At 40.1% G+C, this 24807-nt stretch overlaps 2 protein-coding genes across 9 annotated transcripts in view; one reads left to right on the forward strand and one right to left on the reverse strand.

Moving 5' to 3' along the window:
* The window catches only part of gpd2 (glycerol-3-phosphate dehydrogenase 2 (mitochondrial)), a 32570-nt gene extending 15087 nt beyond the window's left edge, over positions 1–17483 (reverse strand). Inside the window, exons 1-7 of one of the 4 annotated variants that reach the window (XM_046060279.1) lie at positions 17389–17483; positions 8673–8779; positions 6933–6941; positions 4393–4564; positions 4184–4308; positions 3998–4095; positions 3661–3824 (exon numbers count right to left, since the gene is read on the reverse strand). In XM_046060279.1, the coding sequence (XP_045916235.1) occupies positions 3661–3824; positions 3998–4095; positions 4184–4308; positions 4393–4564; positions 6933–6941; positions 8673–8774 (670 nt within the window). In that variant the 5' untranslated portion in view covers positions 8775–8779; positions 17389–17483. Of the gene's footprint in view, positions 1–3660; positions 3825–3997; positions 4096–4183; positions 4309–4392; positions 4565–6932; positions 6942–8672; positions 8783–17388 lie in introns of all 4 variants that reach the window. The other 3 variants (XM_046060270.1, XM_046060292.1, XM_046060287.1) reach the window with 3 other exon arrangements.
* Positions 16851–23763, forward strand: LOC123977547 (nuclear receptor subfamily 4 group A member 2-like). Of its 5 annotated transcripts, none has more exons than XM_046060324.1 (9): positions 16851–16909; positions 18172–18283; positions 18394–18448; positions 18727–19583; positions 20808–20937; positions 21070–21227; positions 21382–21581; positions 21893–22071; positions 23037–23763. In XM_046060324.1, the coding sequence occupies exons 4-9, from the start codon at positions 18732–18734 to the stop codon at positions 23282–23284; spliced, it is 1767 nt and encodes a 588-aa protein (XP_045916280.1). In that variant the 5' UTR covers positions 16851–16909; positions 18172–18283; positions 18394–18448; positions 18727–18731; the 3' UTR covers positions 23285–23763. The 5 variants fall into 5 exon arrangements, with proteins under 5 accessions (XP_045916280.1, XP_045916270.1, XP_045916289.1 ...); XM_046060314.1 differs by lacking the exon at positions 16851–16909 and adding an exon at positions 17477–17609; XM_046060333.1 differs by lacking the exon at positions 16851–16909 and adding an exon at positions 17494–17609 and having other exon boundaries at positions 18176–18283.
* Positions 23764–24807: the final 1044 nt, after the last annotated feature.

Consider the following 24807-nt stretch of genomic DNA (forward strand, 5'->3'; position numbering starts at 1 on the left):
ATATACATACATACATATATATATATAGATATATATATACATAGATATATATATACATAGATATATATATACACATATATATATATATATATATACACACATATACACACACACACAATGAATTGTATGCTGTGTGTATGGCATGAAGAAACTACAAATTTCGTTTCAGCCTTGTTCTGTATAATGACAAATAAACAACTTTGTACCTTGTATCATATTGTTCTCTTTTTACAGTTTTATATTCAATTCCCATGGATTCCTTCATGCACAGGTTACCAGAGCTGCCATGTCAACATCTATCAATGTCAAAATATTTGCTGCAGAGACTCAAACCCACGACACCCTGTTCATTTACATACACTAACAGCAATTTTTAAAAACATTTTACCCCCTACAACAAAATTTTATAGGGCTGCACTATGGAAATGTGGAAAATGTGGCAGATTTTTGTCTCAAATGTCAATGTTGATGTTTAATAATGAGCTGAAACAGAAATTAAGGTGGTTTGTGGTCAAATAAGAGGAAGGAATCATTGATGTTTTAAAAAATCTCTAAGTAAGTCCCTTACCCTAAATGCTCCGTTTTGTGTGTGGGCTTGCTGCTGTTTTGCATGAGAAGTGTATAAGTGTCTGTTGTACCTACAGCGGCATTAACATACTGTAGTTTCATTTCCCAGAACCGCATAAACAAATATACCACCCAGCCACTTCAAAATAAGGCATTAGGCCTACACATTTGTTGTCCTGTGTCTGTGAAAATACGAGAGCCTCCGCTGTTGTTGGTGGCAGCAGGAGCAGCAGTAACCAAGACAGCGGGAGAAATAGCTGTTGCTCAGCCAGTCTGACCGTCTACAATGCTCCTCTGCGCTTTACACCGCCGGGAGAGAAGGTCAGATTTCGAAATGTCACCGGCGTGATTGTTCCAGACGGCATAATTGGAGAAAAGACGCCCCACCCCTCCACCATCCCAGCTCCGTCCCCCCTCAGAGCAGATGATGGCGTGGGGGGTTGAAATCAAACATATGCTGCTTTGCACCAAGAATATGCTTCTTCCAGCCTGCAGTAAATCCAGCTACATGTGGCCACTTCCATTGTACATCTGGAGAGTAAAATGTTTGTTTAGGTTTTTATAATGCTGCTCAATATTCAGTGCAATAGCTATAAACAATTGCTTCCAAAACAGGGATTTAGGTGAATTTTAATTTCAAAATAAACTAAAATGAGAGCCACATTACTAAATCTGCACTAAACTGAACTATACTGTTAAGTTACATCCTTAAAAAAGCAGCATACCTGTTATTTTTTGCAACCAATCTCACTGTAGCAACATGCATATTATGATGGATCTCTCATTTTGTCTAACTGTGGAATAAATAACAGCACTTAAAAGCCTTTATAAGGAACATCGGTTCTCAAAAAATGTCAGGTTGAGGCCTACAGTAACAGACACATCACCCGCAGACACAAAGTTGTTATTTTCGGCGTTGGAGAGGAAAGGATGCCCGCGGCACGAAGCTCCTCACACTCAGCTGGACACTCAGCATATGTCTGGTTCTCCTCCGTACCCATCCAGGGAACACGCAACCTTTACTGCCATGGGGAAGAGAGGGCATCCTACCAGCCTGTCAACACATTTTGTTAGGCACCAGTGGAGATGTGAGGGCCATGGGGCAAGATTTACATCTGAGGCCTATTTTAGGGTGAAATCTTCTATCATGTTTTTGGCTTAATCATGCAATTTCTATAATGTTTATAGTTAATTCAGAACCAGAGAGTTTTCTAGTGTTTTTAAAATTTGCCTTGTTGAAATCCTTTTTTTTAATGTTCAAAGTGCTCTGTGATTTTGATCTAACATTTGTTAGTCAGATGAGTTTTCTACCAGACTCAGAGGCAACGTAAAAGCTTTAACAAACTGGGCACAGGCCTAGTCTAATAATACAATCCCACTATCCAAACACTGGTTCCCAACATTTTTGCCTTGTGTCCCCTTTTGAACCCCTTGTCTTTTACGCTCGGTTTCCGCTCCTTTAGCAGAGTTACTACAGGCCTGAGTCAGCCCATCCATCCATCCATCGTCAACTGCTTATTCTGCGTACAGGGTCACGGGGTCAGCTGACATCGGGCAAAAGGCGGGGTACACCCTAGACAGGTCGCCAGTCCATCGCAGGGCCACGCATAGAAAAACAACTATTTTTTTATTTAAAGAGGAGAGTGTTACGATGGCGCATTGACACATGCCTTTGGTGTGGGAGATCAGGGTTCAATTCCCACTGCAAAACATCCACCAATGTGTCCTTCAGCAAGACAATTAACCGCTAGTTGTTCAAGAGGCATCTTATCTTAACATATTGTTTATCACATACACGGCCCTACAAGGTCCTGCCCCGTCATACATTTCTTAACTTTTACATCCCTGTTCCACCAGGCTCTTATTTATACCCAGCAACTTCTGCAGATCCAAGGGTAGGGCTGCACGATATGGAGAAAAAGTCATATTGCGATTATTGTAGATAATGTTGCGATTCGATTATAATGGAACAAATGGTACATGGTAAATCTACATCTGTCCACTGCAGAGACACTATCCACAACCTGGAGGAGGAATTAATAGTGTATTAGTATAAAATTATAACATTAAATAATGAGTATAATGTTCAGTGAATAGTAGCCTATACTGTTAGAATAACATTAATATATAAATTACACTAGTCATTATAATTTCATATAATATTATACTATTATACCACTAGTTGATTATAATATCCAGTTACAGCCATTTCATTTCTGTGGGTTGTTTTTAAAAATGTAATCCTTGTGCAAGCAAAAGTCTGTAAATTGGTCTTTAATTTGTTAATGCTCAGTACTAACTTGTCAATAATCACATTATCATCGATATTATCAATATATTGTTCAACATTGTAAAGTTTGCTGTAGGCTGTGATTGGTTGGTTGATGAAAAGAAAGACTGACAAGCACGTCAGCTTTATGAAAAGTTCAACATGTTGAACAACAAAAGGCACGATACAGCGAACCAAACCAAGTTACTGGGTTACGGTAGGTTGTTGTCTTAAAAGTTATTGGCACACTGTTCATAATGTTATCTGTTTTAGAAGCACATGTGAGAGCCCAATGTGGGCAGGGATAATGAGCAGACTGCAGTGCACACAGAGAATAGACACACTTTCTGCAGTTATGTAATCGCACATGACGACATAGTGATTGCAATTGCGATTATATAAATCGTAGAGCCCTATCCAAGGGAAAATGTGCTTTTGCCGTTAGGGTCCTATTGCTTTTCAAACATTGACACACCATTATTTTCCCAACGATATTGAGTAATTTTGGACACAATATACATGGTTCACAGGGTTTCAAGACTCTTTATGTAATGACACCACAGAAATGCTGCTCTTATATCATGCTCTTATGGTTCATACTAATTTTCATGGCTAACTGATACAATTAATTACCGTTGGAAAGGAACAAGAAGAAGTGGTTAAGAGCTAGAGCAAAAACAGTGACTCAGAAAATAAAGAGATGAGTAATGCGTGTCTTTTAGATTATTGTCCACACCAGTGTCTATGCACAAATATCCAATTTAAAGCAAAGCATAAAAAAGTTTCGGTGGGCATAAACAAAGCATTACGGAGCCATGACTCACCATCATAGTAGACGATGGCTCCCACCAGCTTGTCCTTCTTCAGCATGGGGAAAAGCTCCAAGGCCTTGCTCTTACTGAGGACGTAGCTGCTCTTCAGGCACTGGATCCCAGCCACCAGGTCGTACATCTTGATCCCTGCCCAGTAGTAAGGTAACTGCCACCATCTTGGAAAAGAAAAACAGTGATTAAAGTACATATTGAAGACCCTTCAAAAAGCTAGATTTCATTTTCCATACAGATGAAAAATTAAATAACTCGCACCATGCTAATAGAATAAACCAATTATCACCTGCTTGTTTGTGCTATTTTCCCTACATTGTATGTGTCTTACACGTACTTGTAAACAGGGAGCATGATGGGTAGCGGCGCAGATAGGTGAGGTGCAATCTCCAGGAGGTTGGCTCGCTCGTGGAGGGCCTCTTTCACCATCATGTACTGTTCCAGTAGAGAGAATAACAAGGTGAGCACAAAGAAGAGCAACGCAACTGGATGAAAATGAAAAACTAAGAGGATAAAGAGGAACCTGATCATAGTCTAACTGCATGATGGCCTTCTGGAGATAGCGGACTCCACCGTGAAGTAGCTTGGTACTCCGACTGCTTGTCCCTGAAGAGAAATCGCTTCTCTCTACAAGAGCAGTCTTGAGGTCTGGGGAAAAATGACAAAGGACACTTACAGAGCTTGAAACCTGTTACATCCCAAGAGAAGTGGGGCACTTCAGAGTGAGCTTACTGCGTGTGACAGCGTCTAAGGCACATCCTACACCCGTGGCCCCCCCTCCGACGACCAGAACGTCAAACTCCTCAGTGTTCTGCAGCGCCGTGAGCTGGGCCTGCCGAGAGGGAAGCTCGTCCGCATAGGGAACCTTCAGCTCTGCTTCTGCTGCCACATGGGCTAACCGAGCCTGGATGTGACACAAACACAAACACAATGAATTAAAGATTCATTTGCATTGGCTAAACTGTGCAAAACTAAAGGTTTCTACCTTAACTTCTGTTAAAGCTTTATGTTAAACTCTTTATAAATATTTAAAAACAAAACAAATGTCAGAAAACACAGCAACTTGAGGTGCATTTTGAAACATTATAAGCATTCCCAAAGTAGTGTTCATGCATTATTCTTACATTCCAAGCGCCTCATAAAATGCAGTGTGACATAATGCATAATGACATGCAATCATTTTAATACATTATGGATTTGGTGTGATTACTGTATGCTTGCTTATAATATGCATTATTGTGTTGTAATGGATGGAATATAATGTATGTGCGGAAGCATGCATTTATTACTGTGATTACGGGAGTGATGGGAAGCCCGCGTTATTGATCAGTGCCTCAAACATGGCAGCAAGTGTAATCTCCGGTCTGAGTGACTTTCCAGAAATCACCACGTAGATATTAGCATTCCTAATTGGCTGAAAAGTTAGTTGACAATATAACCAGGCTGGTGTTCATTTTTTGAAGTTGATCAATTAAATATATATAAATATTTGATAATAATCCTGTACATTTGCATTTTTTTGAAGTTTTTCTTTTTTTGGTTTATTACATACCAACAGACAAGAAACATGTCCAAGAGAGGGGTTAAGTGGTATACGACTTAACAACCACACCACAAGGATGCCCTGTTTGTTTTTTAAAGAATTTTAAAGAACAACCGAGATATTTATTGATCTGGACATTTTAGAGTTGAAAAAATATACATGTCAAAGCGTTCTGGTGGATAAACAACACAAATGGCGTTTCTGAACAGCCACTGACATATTTGGTGTTATGGACATACTGTATGAGCTAGAAGCAAATTTATCAGTCTAGCTCTAGAAAAAAGTAATTCAAAGATATATCAACTGATTATTTTAATGTTACACAAACCCTACTTTATATTTTTTGTATGCAGTATATTTTTATAAATGAGAATGAAAGAGCAATTACTACTGTGTATTACAGCGGTAGAATGTAACCCAAATAAGAACATTTACTCAAGTTCTGTACTTAAGTACAATTGAAGTACAGGTACTTAACTCTCTTCTGCTTCACTACAGTTCAGAGAGAAATATTGTTCTTTTTGCTCCATTATTTGTATTTGACAGCTAAAGTTACTTTGAAGATTCCAATTTTACAAATGAAATATGTGATCAGTTTGTTAAAATATGATACCTTGTTGTCTATTAAACTACCCAACAGTATATGAAGCAGTTCATACTAATACTAGCTTCAGCTACATCAGTTACAATATGAAAATGCTGCAGTGATGCATCAGTAATACTAATCTATAAAATATGATTTGTATAAGATAATGATATAACAACACTGCAAAATGTGTACTATTGATAGTTTAAGTATATTGCTGCTAGTAGCAATTACATACTTTTACTTTAAATGCAGGACTTGTATGTAAATGCATATGTACTTTATAGAATTGCTACTTTGAATACTTCTGCTGCCTCCTCCTAATTTACTACAAGTACACTGCAACCAAATGTAGTACAAACATAGGGGAAATACTTTATCAAATATTTAACAAATCCAGGAATTTTTATTTCAAATCCAAGAATGGTTTGCTGAAGATATTCTTGGCAGTAAAAGTGAGATTATGACATGTCTCATTTTCAAGTGTTGCTAAAAAAAAGTGCTGTGATTAGTAGCAAAGCAAAGTTTACAGAGGGTTACTGTGTGCCGCAACATGCTGCTCAACTTTGCAAAAATAAATCACATTCCATTCTTTGAACATGTACATCCATTGTTTGATTAGAAAAATGATTAATTTAAAGAAATAGGTACAACTATAATCGAAAAAAGCACAACTCCCCTCTGATATGAGGATGTGGGATTTCACTTCTAATGAAATCTTTATTCATTTCTCTATTTAGCAGTTCAAGCTAAATGATTGCATCAAGCTGCTTTGAAGCAAACGTGGCATTTGACTTGCAAATAGAAGCAGGCGTTTGTAATTTAGGTCTGCAGCCGCGAACAAGACGATGATATAATCATTGTCTATTTTTGATGATGCATACAGACAAACACCGCCACAGAATTAAGTGCCAGCAGGCCCCCCCCCGTAATCAAGTTAAGTCAGTGAATGGCACAGCAAGGCCCATGCTAATAGCCAATCGGCCGCTTTCTTGAAAACTTTGCCAAGCCATATAGCCTTGCTAAAGGAGACAAGATGGACATTCATCTCATCAGCGTTGCAATTACTGAGATTAGAGGCATGCATGATTACAAACTATTGTGAAAATAATTATATTTCATCAGGGTCGACTTCTTGCTTACCAATCCATGCTTGGTTGAGAGGATGACGATGGGCAAGAGAAGACATTATCGCGCCAGGACACAAAACAAAGTTCACATTAGGTTGTACAGTCAAATAAAGTCTGGTATGTAGATGAAGCATGTCTTAAATAGGCACAGGTAAGATCAAAGGTCAGAGGGGAGCCATGTGGGTATTTATGTGTTCATGAGGAAGAGTTTCCAGGCTTGAAAGTGAGACAAAAACTGGTGTCTTCAAGGCACTTCACCTGTCATGAGGCGAGACGCTCACGTCAAACCTCAGCTACCATTAAAACTTTGCCTATTGTTCTCTGAGCACCTGCATTTTGGCCATTCCTCAAGATTATGGTGTTATATACATTGTCAAGCAGCTAACATGACATTGGGGATTTAAGTGTCTATGTAGCCTGTAAATAAACACAAAATGTACAATATATCAAAGGGATAAAACAACTACATGAATCTAAAATGTTAATTTACTGTTTATGTTCAAAATAAGCCAAATAATTGAGATAAAAACATGTTTCTTGACATGAGGTAGGTGTGGCATGCTCAGCCTTTTTTCTAATTAATAATAAATGACTTTGGCTGGGAGCTAGGTGATATACAACTGTGTTGCTAAGGCACCCGTCACTAACAGAAACGACGCTTGTGTCTTCTTGCAGCGAGGATTGATACCACTCTCATTTCTGTACCCAAAGTATGAGGCTACAGCCAGTTAGCTTAGCTTAGCATAAAGACTGGAAAAAGGGCATAACCGCTGGCCTGGCTGTGTCCAAAGGTACAAAATCTGCCTACCAGCACCTCTAGAGCTCACTATTTAAGATATTGTATCTCGTTTGTAAAAAAGCTGTTTCACTGCAGCCATACTCTTTCTTGGATAGGACCAGTAACTTCCTGTAGTCTACACTGTCTGCATGGCAACTGGTTCCAGTCTTAATGCTGAGCTAAGTTAGCTAACTGCTAGCGGAGCCTCATTCTTTCTTCTACCCCGGTAATCCCACAGTGACGACAACACTACTGTGTCAACTTAAGAGAGAGTTTAAACAAACAAGATACAACATGTATATTACTGAGCTTTAGAGCTGCTGGTGGGCATATTCTGTTAGCTTTGGACAGATTCAGGCTAGCTGTTGCTCTCTGTTTCCAGTCTTTATGCTAAGCTAAGCTAACTGGCTGCTGACTCCCATTACATACTTATCGCACAGACATGAGAGAGGTATCAATCTTGTCTAACAAATAAACTTATTTCCCAAAATGTACAACTTTTCCTTTAAAGAAGGAACTCAAATTCATGAAGAGGATATATTTTATCGGACCAGGAAATGAAAGAAAAGCAATTGCAGGGTCCTGTGCTGATACAGTATTTTCAGGAGAATGCAGCTACTAAGCATCCACTAAAAAAAAAAATAACACCACACCTTGGGGAAGCAAGAACATTCCAACATCTAGATCGGACTTGCCATGGAAAGCAGTCCCTCCCTGCTAAGCAGACTGTTTTCAGGATAAAGGAAATACTATTCTCAAACTTGTACTGTTGTCATGCCCATGTTTGCCCCTTAATTTTACACATGCCGGAGTGAACAAACATCTAAACAGAATAAATAATATAATAAAAATATTTGCCTCCATACAAATCATGCAAAAGGGGAATTCTTGCAAACTGTACTCATGCGGCGAGAAACAAAGCAAACACTTCATGGAGCGCCACAAACTGAGTGGTGACATCTTTCATCAACTTACCTGGGTCTTCCTGTACTCGATCAGCTGTGACAGGCCAAAAACTGTGGCGACCGCCCCGCCGCCAATGATCGCTGTCCGTTTCAGGGCCTTCCTGAACGCCATCAGCCCTGCTGAGAAAGAAAATTGCAGTGAGAAGACAGAGCGGGTAGGCCCGGGCTACAAGGCTCCGACATGAAGGAGGTATGCAAGCCTGAGAGAAGTTAGGTGAGGTATTAAGGTGAGTGGGAGGAATCAAAAAGCTGCATGTTAGGCTAAATGAGACAATAGGAGACAAGTTCCCCTGAAGAAGGAACGCTGTCTTTATGTTACCTGTTGCACAGAACAGGAAGAAAATTTTCATTACTCAAAGACTTATACTTATAATAACTCTTATTTAGATGTTGACAATTCTGCTAATATATATGAAATATCTTTCTATAAAATATCCTTTTAAAAGTTAAAATTGTCTTGTTTTGATGTAAAATAGAAAATGCTCACATTTGAGAAGCTGGAACCATCAAATGTTTGGCATTTTTAGCTGAAAACCTTTTTTCTGTCATTTTAAAAGGTAATTATTAAATAATCACTAATGGCATCATTGCTTAGTTTCTCCTGTTTCCTCTCATTATGAAATGTCTCTGGTCAGACTAAATCAGCACTCTGAGGACACCACATTCGCTCCAGTAACTTGTGATGGGCATTTGTCATTAGATAGATAGATAGATACTTTATTTGTCCTGAGGGAATCAAGTATCCAGTAGCATACGAAACATACATACATTAAAACATACATTAAACCTATATTAAAATAAAATTTAAAATCAAAATAAAATTAACTTATTACACAGTAGCCACAGTAAACAGTGGAAAACAGTGGAAAACAGTAAACAGTGCAAATGGAAGTAAAGAGTACAGATGGAGGTAGAAATTGTCCTATTGTCCTCCCTGCCATGACTAGGAGCTGTTGTACAGTCTAATGGCCAGGGGGACAAAAGAGTTTTTAAATCTGTTGTTGGAGCTGGGCTGGGACAGCAGTCTGCCACTGAACACACTACACTGACTGATGAAGGTGTTTTGCAAAGGGTGGTGGGCGTTGTCTAGTATGGACAGCAATTTGTCCAGGGTCCTTTCTGCCACTGTCACCAGAGAGTCCAGCTCTGAGCCATTATTTTTGATATTTAAATCACTACATGATCAGACAAATTGATCAGTGAAAACTGACTTAAATCATCAAATAATTCTCAAATATTTTGCGTACAATTCATTGACCAATTAATTCACGTCTAAATAAAATATTGATTCACTAATTGAAGAAGTTTCCAAGTTGGGGCAATACATTAAAAGGGCAAAAATGCAGCAACTCAGTCATCTAATAAAAAGGGTATGACTGAAACAGGTTAAAAAACTACAGGTTGGTCAGATTTTACAACTCAACTCCATTCAGTAAAATAACTCTTCTAATCTTCTGTAAAATGGACATTAAAATAAACATACAGTTTATTTGCAGTTTATGACAAAGCAACTGATAGGAGGACCCTATTTCCACATTTTCATAATGACCCTGCGTAACATAACGAGCAAAACATGATACCCGCTCTGGCAGCTGGGGCAGCCTAAAAAAGTGTTTAGTGCTTTGAATAAAGGTTTCCAGGGAGTGGCATACGCTGAAGCAGATTCTAATGCATTTTAATAAAAACGCAGCTACAGATGGCACAAATGTCAATAACCAGTTTGGTATGTGACCTATTACAGGCAGCATGCTACTGTGTCTGCCAATACTAGCACCAAAATTCAGTGTCATATTTTCACTGCCAACTTTTGACCAAATAATAAATAGTATGTCACTTAATACAACCGTTGAACTGCAAGACTATAAAACTGCAGAGCAGGATTGTGGGATATCTGATTACTAAATGTACCTTGGTTTAGACAATTAAGCCTCTTTTATTACCTGTTATGAAGGCGGTATAACATCTTCTCCACTGAACTTATATCATACACTGCATTAAATGCTACAGTCTATGACTGATATATAAATATATAGTCATTGAGTGTGCACGACAGAGAGTTTTAATGTCTTGTGATAGTCGGCATTTTAAGGGCTATTCTACACTGACAAAAAGGAAACAAGAAAAAAACGTGAATAAGACATTAATACTGTAATATGGCTAGTTATATGAATGATCCTTTTCTGTCGGGGCTAAATATCAAGCCTTGGTGTGTTTTTTTGGTACACAGACTGTTTTTGGTTTAGATCAGGGTAGTTCTGATACCTGAGGTTCAGTACAGATATAAAAATTATATTTTTCTCTATTAATTAGTATAATAAGTCATATTAACGCGTTTTTCTACAAAATCCCTTTTTTCATTAATAAAAGAAGCAGAAGTTCTGTAGCCCATCACATACTGAATTTTTAGGTCGAGATTTTTAACATAAAGGCATAACCTAAACAAACTATTAAAACAAGATTTTTAAAATTGTGACCAGGATATATACTGACTAAAATTTTTCACAGTGTAAAAATAAAATTCTCAGTACTCTTAAACAATGTAATGTTGTTCCTCAAATGTGAGTCACTTTGGATAAAAGCGTCAAATGAGTAAATGTAAATGTATAATGTAGTTTTTCAATGAAATTACTCCAATTATTGTCAATGGGCTCAAAACTCACTTAGAAATGAAGCACATCTTTGTTCCAGTTCGGATTCAGCCCTGTGCGCGCTCCCAAGCCTCTCTCAGACTAGTGCCAACACCGCAGTTAGCGACATGCAGTCCACTAACACCATAAAACAACCAGCTCACAGCAAAACATCGACTCCACGTAAGGATACAAAACAGCAATAAAGTTTTATCTATTGAAGCCCACCAGACCAAACAGGTTCAGATGAAGTCGAGTAAAAACACAGTGAACATGACAAAAGCTGGAGAAACACGGAGAGAGTCACATTAGCCTGCCGGCTAACGCAGAGCAGTTGCTAATGTTATCCAGAGCAAAGTTGTATCGCTTTCCACATTACTTCACAGGGCTCGACAATAATGGTGGCCCGATGGCCCGGGGCCAGTAAAACATAACGTTGGGACAGTTTAACTAGCAACTCAAAAAAACATTAAGCAAAAACATTATTATTTAAAAAAAAAAATTTAATTAAACTCAACATCCTGCAGTTGTTTTGCAGCTTTTGGCGCGCACTGATGTCCAATCCAGAGTTGTAGTTACGTGACGAAAGGTTGCCAAATGTTATTTCTCTAATCTCAACCATGCGGCAACCTCTGCATCGAAAGTGGAACCATGCAGAAGGAACTTAAAGCTGCATTCTCTCTAACGGCCAGCAGGGGGCGAGTTCCATTAGAAAAAAAGGGTAAAATGTTGCTACTTCTCAGCTGATTTATTACCTTAGTAAACACTTTTAAAAGAGTTTATAGTCTCAGTCGCTAGTTTCAAGTCTTCTTCAACACAGCATGATGTTCATTTAGTATATTATGGTCCTATTAGGGGATAATAGACGATAATGCAGCGTATGCATTTGGACGGGACTACCTTGTGATTGACAGGTCGCTACCATGGCAACCTGTTCATCAGGATAGAGGTGACTCGTGTCTGCTGCTCTGTGCACATTTTTCATAAATGGCACGTCATGTTTGAGTCTGTTAGTATGTTTTGTTTTAAAAGTAAATAGTTTTGTTAACCTTTTTATTTTTATAATTTTAATTGTGATTACATTTTTGTTTAGTTTTTTTATATCCAGGATGTATAAATTAAACACTTTTGGAAGGAGGGACAGTAAAAATTGTCTTCTAAAGTTACTGACTGGGTCTAAAGGCCTTTTCACACAGGAAGCGATTTATGCGCCTTGTAATTCATTTTCAATGAGAGGCGAGCGTGTAGGAAGGGAGGTGCGAGTATTGCGACAGGTGTAGCGACAAGCAGGCGTGTTCCCGTGAAACTGTCGCACATGCCCGCTGCTGCCAAAGTTGAATTGACTTAAACTTTCTATATACGACGCGCAGCACAAAAAGATGATGGATGAGAGACTGATCCTCGCTGTCTGTGACTTCCCTGAAATATATAGCCTAAGTGTTCAGTGAACTATTATCGGGATATTAACAGGAGGGCGTCTGCATGACTAGATTTATCAGCTATATGAATATGAATAATATATATAATATAATAGCCTATTTCTTATAGTTTTACTTTAAGCTAGGCTATGAAGGAATACAGTAGTGCACAGAAGCCGTTACCGTGGTTACAATCTATAGAGCCAGCCAAGAACTCCCCAAATACAGACAGTTTATAAAGTGTCTGACCAGAGAGGGGAACACTTTGGATCACTGCTACACCAGTTAGCAGTGCCTATCACGCCGTCACACGCGCTCCACTGGGACACTCTGATCACGTGATGGTCCATCTGATTCCTGCTTACAGGCAAAAACTAAAGCTCTGTAAACCTGCAGTGAGGACATCAAAGAAGTGGACTATTGAGGATCTTCAGGCATGTTTGGACTGCACTGACTGGGACGTTTTCAAGAATGCTACCAACAATCTGGATGAGTTTACAGAGGCTGTGTCATCCTACATCAGCTTCTGTGAGGACACATGTATTCCAACACGGACCAGGGCGAGTTATAACAATGACAAACCCTGATAAACGATTCTCGCCTGGCAAATGAGCTGAACGAGTTCTACTATTGCTTTGAGAGTCAATGGGACATCATCCCCCGTGACTCCTCCGCTCAGCTTTAGCTTCTGTCCACCACTTCTTTCCCTCCCTTCTCAGAGCTGGCCAGCTCCACCTCCTCCCCTCCTCTCTTCATCACAGAGAGGGAAATCAACGGTCTTTTCAGGAGGCAGAAACCCCGCAAAGCAGCTGGGCCGGACTCTGTCTCCCCATCCACCCTGAAGAACTGTGCTGATCAGCTGTCTCCGGTGTTCACAGACATTTTTAATACCTCACTGGAGACATGCCATGTGCCAGCCTGCTTCAAAGCCTCCGCTATCATCCCTGTCCCCAAGAAACCAAGGACCACTGGACTAAACGACTACAGACCCGTCGCCCTGACCTCTGTGGTTATTAAGTCCTTTGAACGCCTTGTGTTGTCCCACCTAAAATCCATTACAGACCCACTCCTGGACCCCCTGGAGTTCGCCTACAGAGCCAACAGGTCTGTGGATGATGCAGTAAACATGGCCCTTCACTACATCCTCCAGCACCTGGACTCCCCAGGAACATACGTCCAGGATCCTGTTTGTGGATTTCAGCATTGCTTTTAACACCATCATCCCGGCCCTGCTGCAGGACAAGCTCTCCCAGCTGAACGTGCCTGACTCCACCTGCAGGTGGATCACTGACTTCTTGACGGACAGGAAGCAGCACGTGAAGCTGGGAAAACATGTCTCTGATTCCAGGACCATCAGCACCGGATCCCCCCAAGGTTGCGTTCTTTCCCCCCTTCTCTTCTCCCTGTACACCAAAACCTGCACCTCCAGTCACCAGTCTGGCAGATTCTCCCCTCTGGCAGGAGGCTGCGGTCCATCAGGACCAAAACCTCTCGCCACAAAAACAGCTTCTTCCCGTCTGCAGCTAGCCTCATTAACAAGGCCCGGGTCCCCCACTGACACTCCCCCTTGCAAATGATACAAATGTCTCTGCACATGTAAATACTGTTTCATCTTGTGTCGGGCACAAGTTGGCGATTGTTGATCTTTGTTGTTGTATATTTTTATGTTGTCAGTTTATATATTTATATGTACACAATATTCTCTTCCTTTGCGTTACTTCTGCACTGCACAGACCCAGAATACATGTATATATCTGCAACGTTGTTCTTCTATTCCATATTTATATATTTCTACATTTATTTATGTTGACTGTATGTTTGTCTATGTGTAGCACCTTATCACCACAGCAAATTCCTCGTATGTGTAAAACACTACTTGGCAATAAAGCTCCTTCTGATTTTGATTCTGACTGTAATATTCAGTACAGCTCACTAACCGTTTCATTATCATCCAATACATGTAGCTGTGTTTACATTGCTGAGTCTCCGGTGAAAGATACACAGATAGTAAACTAGTTACTGAAAAGCAGCAAGCGAGCCAACGCTGTAGCACAGGGCTCTACGCTAACCTTTTTCCCCAAGAAGCACATGTGCTCCTAAATGAAAAAATTTAGGAGCACAGTGAAAGATGTTCAAGTAACACAGATTTTAACAAACTATTTATTATACACATATTTATACTACGTGTTCGCTCCTTCTCTTTTTGTCAACTGTGAAACCATTAGAGGACTATGGAAGTTATGACCCTTGGATAGGTACACTCAGCATTGGTCTTAAAAATTTGTCGGAGCTTTTTAAAATATTGAAACAGATGTCATCACAACTTAACTAGCAGCACCCACACAACCCACACCTAATGTAAACAAGATTACTGAACAGTATTACAATAACTTCAGTAAAACAGCACATTGTGCTCGTAAGTCATTTTTCCAGTTCGCACATATCGATTTTTAGTGGCATAATAACGTTATGCCAGCAAAATGGTCGCACCGTAGAGCCCTGTAGCATGTCGGCTAAATGCAGTAAAAGTACAGTTATCATGAAAGGAGCATGGATTAGTTCAACCTCAATATTATTGTAATGTTGCAGTGGGAGTTTACCCGAGTTTCCAGCATGTTGTGTGAAGCAGTCACCCTGTCTGTAGGCCTATGTCTCTATAGCCGATGTAGGCCTACTGTGTCAATATGCCGGTGTCTCGCTGCGCTGTAAGAAAGGTACGAAGCCGGTGTTGAGCTGCCTCTGAGCAGGGAACTTTGAACATGTCTGAAAAGCCACAGACTGCATGCTGGTGTTTCTGCGTTTATTGGAGGATTTCTGTTTGAAAGCAGTTATTTTGAATTATGCTCGCTCGAGTTCAAGCAAGCACGCGTACGAGCACAAGCCTGGTTGCAATCTTAAAACCGCACCACTAGTGGCCGCTGACATCTACAAAATGCCCCTTTAAATCCAGACAAAACAGCAGTTTTATTTTTGTGGGTTGTTTTTAGTCATTAAATTATTGTGCAAGAAAAATGCTCTACATGGTGGTTAGTCTCTGATTTGTTTATGCAAATTTCTAACTTGCCAGTAATAAAAACTGTGCATACAGAACAATGAGTTCAACATTTCTAAAGTTTGCTGTAGTGCCCATAGACTATATATAAAAGGTAGTGCCCATAGACTGTATGGTAGTGCCTCAACTTTTTTTTAATGTCCCGCCGACTCCTGGCTGTGATTGGTCGGTTCATGAAAAGTGACTCTGACGACGCACATGGCTGGATGAAAGGCTCCCGATGACCGTCACGCCGAATAGTAAAATGTAAAAGTGACAGTACCGGTGAATACCAGTGTAACACCACAATCTGTGACCTATCGGATTATGTGACTAAACCCATACACTGATTTTTTTATAACCATAACCCTACTTTTAGTACCTAAACCTAACCAAACTGCAGCCACTTCACATCGTCAACAAAGCCTCTGGCGCTTAACTTCCCATTTGGGTCACAGAATCTGATAGGTCACATACTGAAGCACAAACGGCTTGTATATTGTGAGAAAACAGGAAGTCATTAGCGCGAGCTTCATAGCGGAACGTTCAGACGCAGTTAAACCAACGTAGCTGGTTTGAAAGTCAAGACGTTGTATTTAAGTCTATGTTCTGCTTGCTCAACAGTTGTTTGATAAATGGCTATTAAAACGCATTCGGAGAGGATTTGAAAGGTTGTTGGGTTTTTTTTCAATTCTGATCATTTTGGCTCTGGTGATTCTCCTTTGATATTAGATATTAGATTTGGCTTCTTTAGTTAAAACTACAATGTTGGTATACTCTTATATCAGCACTTGTACTGGAAATTTTAATCAATATCCAGCCTTACTTTGTGTATTGGCCTTCAAAACCCCATACTATCAAAATCTTCTCTGTGGCATATCAAGGGCTTTCACAACCTCTCACATGCTGCTTTTTAGTGAAAACTGTCGAAGCCAGCGACATAAGCAGAACATGTAACTTTTCCTCCTCCTTCACACTTTGGGAAATCACACCCAATTTAACTTACATCAACATGCAGACTCATTATGAGTCAGCAGAGGAGGGGAGGGGTCCTGTCTGTAATGTGGGCTGTTTTTTGTAGAAACACATGGCGATGGTCCATTGACATTTTTCTCTTTTTTAGGCCTGTGGAGGATAGCCCTTTGTAGTAGTGACAAATCCCACACAGCAGGTTTGCTTTTAACGTTTAAACCGTAACGTTAGTATATGGATTTAAGATGTCAGGTCGTACGGTTGTCTATCACCACACAGGAGGAAGTCGCTTTTATTTTAAACTGACATCTTGCTGTGGATTAAAATGTCAGCTCAGTTTGAGGAAAACCAGCAACGACCTTCGTATTAACAGTCACGAATAAGCTCTTTAGTTATGCTACAAAAAAGACGAGTTATACACCTCCACAGGAAGAGGATAACGTTGTAGAAAATTTAAGCTTTTTTTATGGTTTTAAATAATCAAAATACACACTTTAACTTGGTGAGGTCCTTAGCTAAAACAACTGAGGAGAAGAGGTTATTCTTTCGTTGTAGTTAGCAAAGAACAACTCGCAGATGTTGCTCTGCTTTTTGGCTCAGCGCCAAAAATCACAGGGTTAACCATTCGTTATATACATTCTAAAATCAAAAAAACACGCCGTGATACAAAACACTTACAGGATTTCTTGTTTTCTAGCAAGATAATACTCGCTCGGGGCGATGCAGGGCGGCGACTGATGACATCGGTTGCTATCCAAACCGTGGCCTGTGTTTGACAGCTACAACCAGGAAGCCGAGCAGCTTGGAGTGACGCCGCGGACAGTCAATCGAAACGCAGCATTTGGATAGGCTCGTCCAATAGCGTTTGAGGAGAGGCGGTCCCATGTTGTTGACGTAACGTGAGTGTAAGATTACACAACGCCGGTCTCCCCTCCATCCTCCTCCTTCAGGATAATAATAAAGAGAAAGAAGTGCCACCAGCTGTCGTTTTCTCTGTCTTTCAGCACAGGAGGAGGCATGGAGGAAAAATATAAATAGGCCTACGTGTGTTTTAAGATGTAAAATGATGCTCTTCAATTTATGTTCAACCACAGATTAAAGATCAGCTGATGAAGATGGTGCTTATCGTTCCCCATCAATACCAAAAAACATTTGTTTTGTGTAGCAACCCTCAGTTTTGATAGTTTATTTAAAAAATCGCAATAAAATTCGTTACATATGATGCAAGAAAGTGAGCCACAAGCATTATTTCCAAATTACATGAACCATTTTCTGTGCCCAGACCAGTCAATGGCTCACTCACACTCACACACACTTCCCCGCCCCTCTGTGGCCTGTGCGTAATACGGTTTGGCACACGGGTGCGCACCACATAAACAAAAGCACATTGTCGGTGGCATTGGCAGCCAATCTGCAAGCCAAGAGTGGGAGAAGTGAACAGTCATTTCCTTTGCTCTCCAGACAGCGAGTGGACTTTTCTGGTGGGAGCTAAAGAATTAAAAGATCCGCAAGCAACACGCAACAGAGATGGGATTACTTGTCACTGTCTTCCTGCACTGGATAGAGGTCTGAGGTATTGCATTGGCCTATTATACTTTTTCTGCACTAATTTATAATGAAGCCAATGGCTGCATGTCAGTCTAAGTGATGCCATGTTTGTTTTTGTTTTTTGTTTCATTCTAGACACAATCTAGCAGCTATAACATCCTCTGGAAATTAAGACAACTAAAGTTTTAAGGTAATAAAGTTTGGTCTCTATGCATCCCTCTATGCGATTAGTTAGTTTTCTAGTGCACACTAGAAAATATTTCCCGTTTAAGTCGGATGTATGATAGTCTTACGGTCATACTGTCTTTAGATAAATGGGGATTTCTGCGCCCTTAAGATAGCGCGCGCAATTTCTTTCCAATGGGTTTGTAAAATAATCACGAGAAAACATTTGAACGCAATGTGATAGCCTATGTAGTTGCCTGCTTTGTCCATTTTGGACTGACTGCCTTTTCCCTATGTTTGCAGGGGCCATGCCGTGTATCCAGACCCAGTGCGGCTCCTCTCCACAAGGAGCCAGCCCGGCCTCTCAGAGCTCCAGCGGAGAGCGCAGCGGCGACTTCCTCACCCCGGAGTTTGTCAAGTTCAGCATGGACCTCACAAACAGTGAAATCTCAGCTGCAACGTCGGGTCCTACTTTTAGCCCTTTGGGTGACACTTATGGCTGCGGGTACGACGTGAAGCCCCCGTGTCTCTTCCAAATGCCGGTGCAGGGGGAGCTTCCGTGCGTCAAGGTGGAGGATGCGCACGGGTGTCCGCGGTATCAGCCGAATCAGCATCACCCGCACCAGTCCGACGAGCTGCTCTCCTCCCCAGGGTCTGTTTATTATTACCGGTCTCCGTCGCCGCACACCCCCATCACATCCAACTTCCAACCTCTAACTGGACACATATGGGAGGACTCAAGCTCTCTGTACAATTTTCGACAAGACTATTTGGCGGCGGCGCACAGGAAAAACACTCTATCCAGATTCTCCCTGTTTTCCCTCAAACAAGCGCAACACGGCGGTCAGAGCTTGTCCAGTTGCCAAATTAAATATGACCGATCTCTCCATGTGCCCTTGAACCTGGACGCAGCCGGGGAGAACCAGCCGCTAGACAACCCTGGAACTTTGGGCTCCTCTGCCCTCGGAAAGCAGCCCGGAGTGGGATTTCCTCACTCTCTCCAGCTCGCCCACGGCCACCACTTTATGGACTACCAAACTTCTTGTGCTCCCAACCGAGCACCACTGAGCGCGGAAGGGTTGTGCGCAGTGTGCGGTGATAACGCAGCCTGCCAGCACTACGGAGTGCGCACTTGCGAAGGCTGCAAGGGTTTCTTCAAGGTTTGTTCTCAATGCAACTTTATTTTTAAGCTGCATTGGAAACTGCAATTTCAAACTGGATATTTGCAGGCAGCTGATGGCCTTACACGATGCAGGCATAGGCTATTTATTATGCTGAACAATTTAGGTTAAATTAATACAGTTGTAAGGCAGCAGAAGTACATGTCACAAATGAAAGTATCTTTCATTTCAATGTGATCATAACAGACTTTTTAAAATGGATGTATTCACTTTTTTTGGAAAACATGGCATGGCCACACTGCAGCCTAAATAAATGCTAACTTATGAGTAATAAGCTATAATGTAAACATTCCACTGGGACCCCTGACCAGCCTCCTAAATTGGATATTAGACTTCAGACACACGTTTTGATCTCTTGACACATGCCTGTTAGGGGCAAATGTCTTGTATGAAAATGGCCACCAACGTGCCATGAATTAAAAACTTCCCCTTCTTTTCTCAGAAGGAGATTCCCAGGGGCGATTCTCCGAATTATGAATGACCACGACCCTGTATTTACCCAGACTGCCCTGTCGCCTTCTGAATGCCTTATACTGCCTCAGATGGCCCACAGGAGCAGGAGCGCTGCTGATCATTTTTAAAGGACCATTTAAGGCTTTTTACATTAGTCTTAACAAAAATGGGTCTAAGCTACCAAAAACAGTTTTGGCATGATGAATCCTTCTAAAGAGGTTCTCCATACCACCCGATTAGACCATCTCTACCGCATTTAGAAAGCCCCAATTGTTGCCATATATATTACTTTTTGAGAACTGTTCTACACCATGATTTTGGTTCTACAGAGACCAATGTTGTGCTTTAATGCTCTTTCAAGATGCACTTTAAAGTAGTGCGGCAAAGAATCTGTCCAAAAAGGATTCTCTTTCAGATACCCAGATGATTCTGGATGCAGTTTTATGGTTTTAATGGTGTCATTGTGGTTTGTCTTACAGTGGAATATTTGGAGAGGTTTTCAGAGCAATATAATACTACAACACATAAGCCTAGTCTTTGGTTTCTTTGAGTCAGTAAAGTTTCATGCAGCTTAACAAAAAAACCTTTTTATCATAATAAATAGACAAGAGGAGATGAAGGGAATGAGGTTCAGAACAGAAATCAGGCTGATAGGCATTAGTTTAAACGCCAATTCTTATTTGAGCTCTGGTATTTTCTTTTTCAACTTTATTTTGTGAAAAATATAAATCTTTTTCTATCTCCATGCAGCGTACGGTACAAAAACAAGCCAAGTACGTGTGTTTAGCTGCCAAAAGCTGCCATGTGGACAAACGCAGGAGGAACCGATGCCAATATTGTCGCTTCCAGAAGTGCCTTGCCGTGGGAATGGTCAAAGAAGGTAAACCAATAAATCTTAAAACTACATTTTATATTTGACTTTAGTGGTCAGGTAGTGGTAATTCCAATTCAACTGATTTCAACAGGAAAAATACCCTGAAAAGTGACTTGTGTTTCTCCTCATGTTCTGCAGTTGTGAGGACAGATGGTCTGAAAGGTCGAAGGGGTCGCCTGCCATCCAAACCTAAAACTGTTCCGGACTCGTCTTCACCAGTTAGCACCCTCTTGAATGCCCTCATCAGGGCGCATGTGGAATCAAACCCTCCACTTTCTCTCCTTGACTACTTTAAAGTAAGAAGTGTTGGCATCGTTTAATTGCTTTACCATTAAGTGAGGTGTGATGTAGTTTTCAAACAAATACATTTTTAAGTAGACACAAAATAAGGTCATATTAGAGCTGTATTTTCTATCTTTCTACTTAACCCCACTGATGACCTTTCACTAGGTAAAGGAGAGTCCAGGAAGCCCACTAGGAGACGACGCTCAGAATGTGCGGCAGTTTTATGACCTCCTGACCAGATCAATGGAGGTGATTCGAGGTTGGGCACAGAAGATCCCAGGCTTTACATCCCTGCCCAAACACGACCAAGACCTCCTCTTCTACTCGGCTTTCCTTGAGCTCTTTGTTTTACGGCTGTCTTACAGGTAAAGAGCGCACAAAGGGACTCATCTGTCTGACATGACATTTCCATTCAATCAGTAAATTTGGACAATGCACCCCAATTAGTCAGTCCACAGCATTTAAGTTTGTTGATGGATCTGCCAATAAACACAGCAAAATCTGTAAATGGATTTGTTATTTTAGCACTTTTTGGCATGAATGAACAATGGGTAAACAGCTGGAGAGACCTCATTTGGAGAGGTTTCTTTGAACCTATCTGAAAAGTGTAACCAGTTTATAGTCACCTCTGCCTTTCAGCTTTATACTTTTAGCATAAGCTGTCATACTGTTTCAGATCCAACCCAGAGGAGGGGAAGTTGATCTTCTGCGACGGGTCGGTGTGGCACCGGCTCCAGTGCCTGCGGGGCTTTGGGGAGTGGATTGACAGCATTGTTGAATTCTCTGCTAATCTGAAAAGGATGAACCTGGATGTATCCACCTTCTCTTGCATATGCACCCTCGCCCTGGTCACTGGTGAGATGCTCAAAAATACATATGTTCTCACCTCATGATTTCAGTCTATACAGAGCAAAATTTCCTACTGATGCTGCATTCATTTTCCAGGATTTAATAGCTGTAGCGCTAGCCTCTATGTTATGATTTAGAGTGCATAATGCAAGCTAGTTAGCAAGCTAGCATAGAGGTCTTGGTTGAAATAGGTAGCTAACAGTAATAGATAAAAGTATGTTATAAGTAATGGATAAATAGTTGAAATAACATTGGTTAGTTAAAAGTAATGGATAAAAGTTAGCAAAACGTTATACATAACAGGCTGGAATCATTAGCTAAAAGTAATGGATGAAGGTTAACTATAAATGAGAGATAAACAGTTGGAATAGTTAGCTAAAAATAATGGTAATAAGTTAGCTGAACATGTTGAAATAGTTAGCTAAAAGTAATGGATAAAAGTTAGAGAAATGTGATGGATAAACAGTTGGAATAGTTAGCCAAAAGTAAGAGATGAATGGTTGAAATGGCAAACAGTAATGGATAAAAGTTAGCTAAATGTGATGGATAAATGGTTAGAAAAGTTAACTAAAGGCAATAGATTAAAGGTTGAAATGGTTAGCTAATGGATAAAAGGTAGCTACGGTGATGGAGCAGTTTCAAAAGTTAGCTAAAAGTAGGCTAATCAATAAAGGTGTAACATAGCAAAACGTCATGGATAAATGGTTGAAATTTCCAGATAGATGGACAGATAAAACGTTTTGTGTCAGGCTAGTTTTGTTTTTCTATTAAAAGCCTGTAAATGTATGACTGAAAATGTTTGAAATAAGAGCTCACAGTGTATACAGCATTAGAAACATGAATAATCCCTCACCAATAGCCTACTACTATTTCTTTAAAATTAAAGAAATGCCAATGTTTAGGGAGTAGTTAGCCTCATTATTTACTATCTAATATCTTTGTTTGAAATCTGCTTTACGGATTTACTGCAGAGCGGCATGGACTAAAGGAGCCAAAGAAAGTGGAGGAGCTGCAGAACAACATCGTAAAGTGCTTGAAGGACGGCGATGGAGGCTCAAACTGTTGGTCCAACCACTTGTCCAGACTTTTGGAAAAGCTGCGTGAACTCCGCACACTGTGCATCCAAGGCCTGCAGAGGATTTTCTATTTGAAGCTGGAGGATTTGGTGCCCCCACCTGCAATAATAGATAAGTTATTCCTCGACACGCTGCCATTTTAGAGACATAAGGGCACACAAATAAGGATGTATTTTCTCTGCAATGGCACTGTTGGACTTGCTTTATCCCAAAAGACATTCCTGACATCTGTGCATTGCATAAAAACACATTTTAAAATCTAATAATGAGTTAAACCACATTTTCCTCAAAAAAATGAATGAAAAGAAAATGAGAATTTGAATTCTCGATAATTGTGATCAAACGGACCAATTTTATTGCTGTCTCCAAGAAAGGATAAATTAATTTACAGTCCTACTTTATATTATTTTTATATGTTTGGCAGGTGAAGAGCCAAACTAAGAATTCAACCAATATTAATTTTTTTCTGCTTATTTGAGGCATATTTGATATGAGTGTGTCACACCATTTTTAGGTTTTTCATAACATATGTTAGTGATTAATATAAGGATATCTAGTAGACTGTTGTGTTCTCTGCGTAAACTGTAATTGTCCATATTTTAATAAATATGACCGTTATGTACTGCTGCTGGAATTTGTTTTCATTTAAGTTTTTATTTTATTTTTTTAACTTTTAACTCAAAAACTAATTTTTACTTTTAAAAGATTTATTTCTTAACATAAGATTCCTATTTCAACTTTTTCACAGTCAAATTACATTTTGGTAACTTTGCATGCAGGTTGTAGTCTATAAGCAAATTGGCTTATTTGGAAGCTGTCACATAAAACATTGAAACCTCAGTTTTGATGGCTGTTGCATAGAGAAATAATAGGTTTTCATACGTAAAAGTTACTTTTGAACACATTTTATTGTGCTGTCTGAAAGTTTAAAGCTATACCTGATGAGTGAAATATTTAGAATTTAATTTATATGAAGGGCCATAATCTACAACGGTGCATGTGTGCATGTATATGTGTGTGACAAGGTCAAAGGTCATAGTACCCTCAATATATTAAAGTACAAAGGCGGTACAGCTGACAACCGTCATACATCATTTTGCAAGACATGAAGATAGATGTAAAAAAATATGTGTGTGTGTGTGTGTGTGTGTGTGTGTGTGTGTGTGCGTGTGCGTGTGTTTAATGGCCGCTGGCTGCCTGACATTTCTGCAGCCCTTTGGTTAGATCTGGCATTAAAGAAGATATTTTCTGTAGCTGTTAGTAAAGATAAAGGCTCCTGAACCAAGAAAAGTCAAACAGGGGAAATACATGAACATACAGCTGGTGATCACAGAGTTAAATACAACCTAAGACCTCCTGTTTCTCATCCTTAAAGCCTGTCAGTATGATTAGAATTAACACTCACAGTCTCCAGTCAGCAACCAAATCCTTAAAACAGGACTCTAAATATGTGTAAATTATGTATTAAATCACAATCAGATTAACAAGGGGAAATTAATTAATTATCATTATAAATCATCCCATCTGATTTGTACTCATCCTTGTCCTCAACAATGAGACGCATGTTTTTTTCTTCTGGCAGAAGGAATTGATTTTATGGTTTGAAAAAGGTCTTATAAAAAAATGGATGACGTTCCCAAGGAGGTTTTAATAGGCCTGCAGATCA

This window comes from Micropterus dolomieu, linkage group LG01 (genome assembly GCF_021292245.1).
Source record: "Micropterus dolomieu isolate WLL.071019.BEF.003 ecotype Adirondacks linkage group LG01, ASM2129224v1, whole genome shotgun sequence".
Taxonomy (NCBI): Eukaryota; Metazoa; Chordata; class Actinopteri; order Centrarchiformes; family Centrarchidae; genus Micropterus; species Micropterus dolomieu.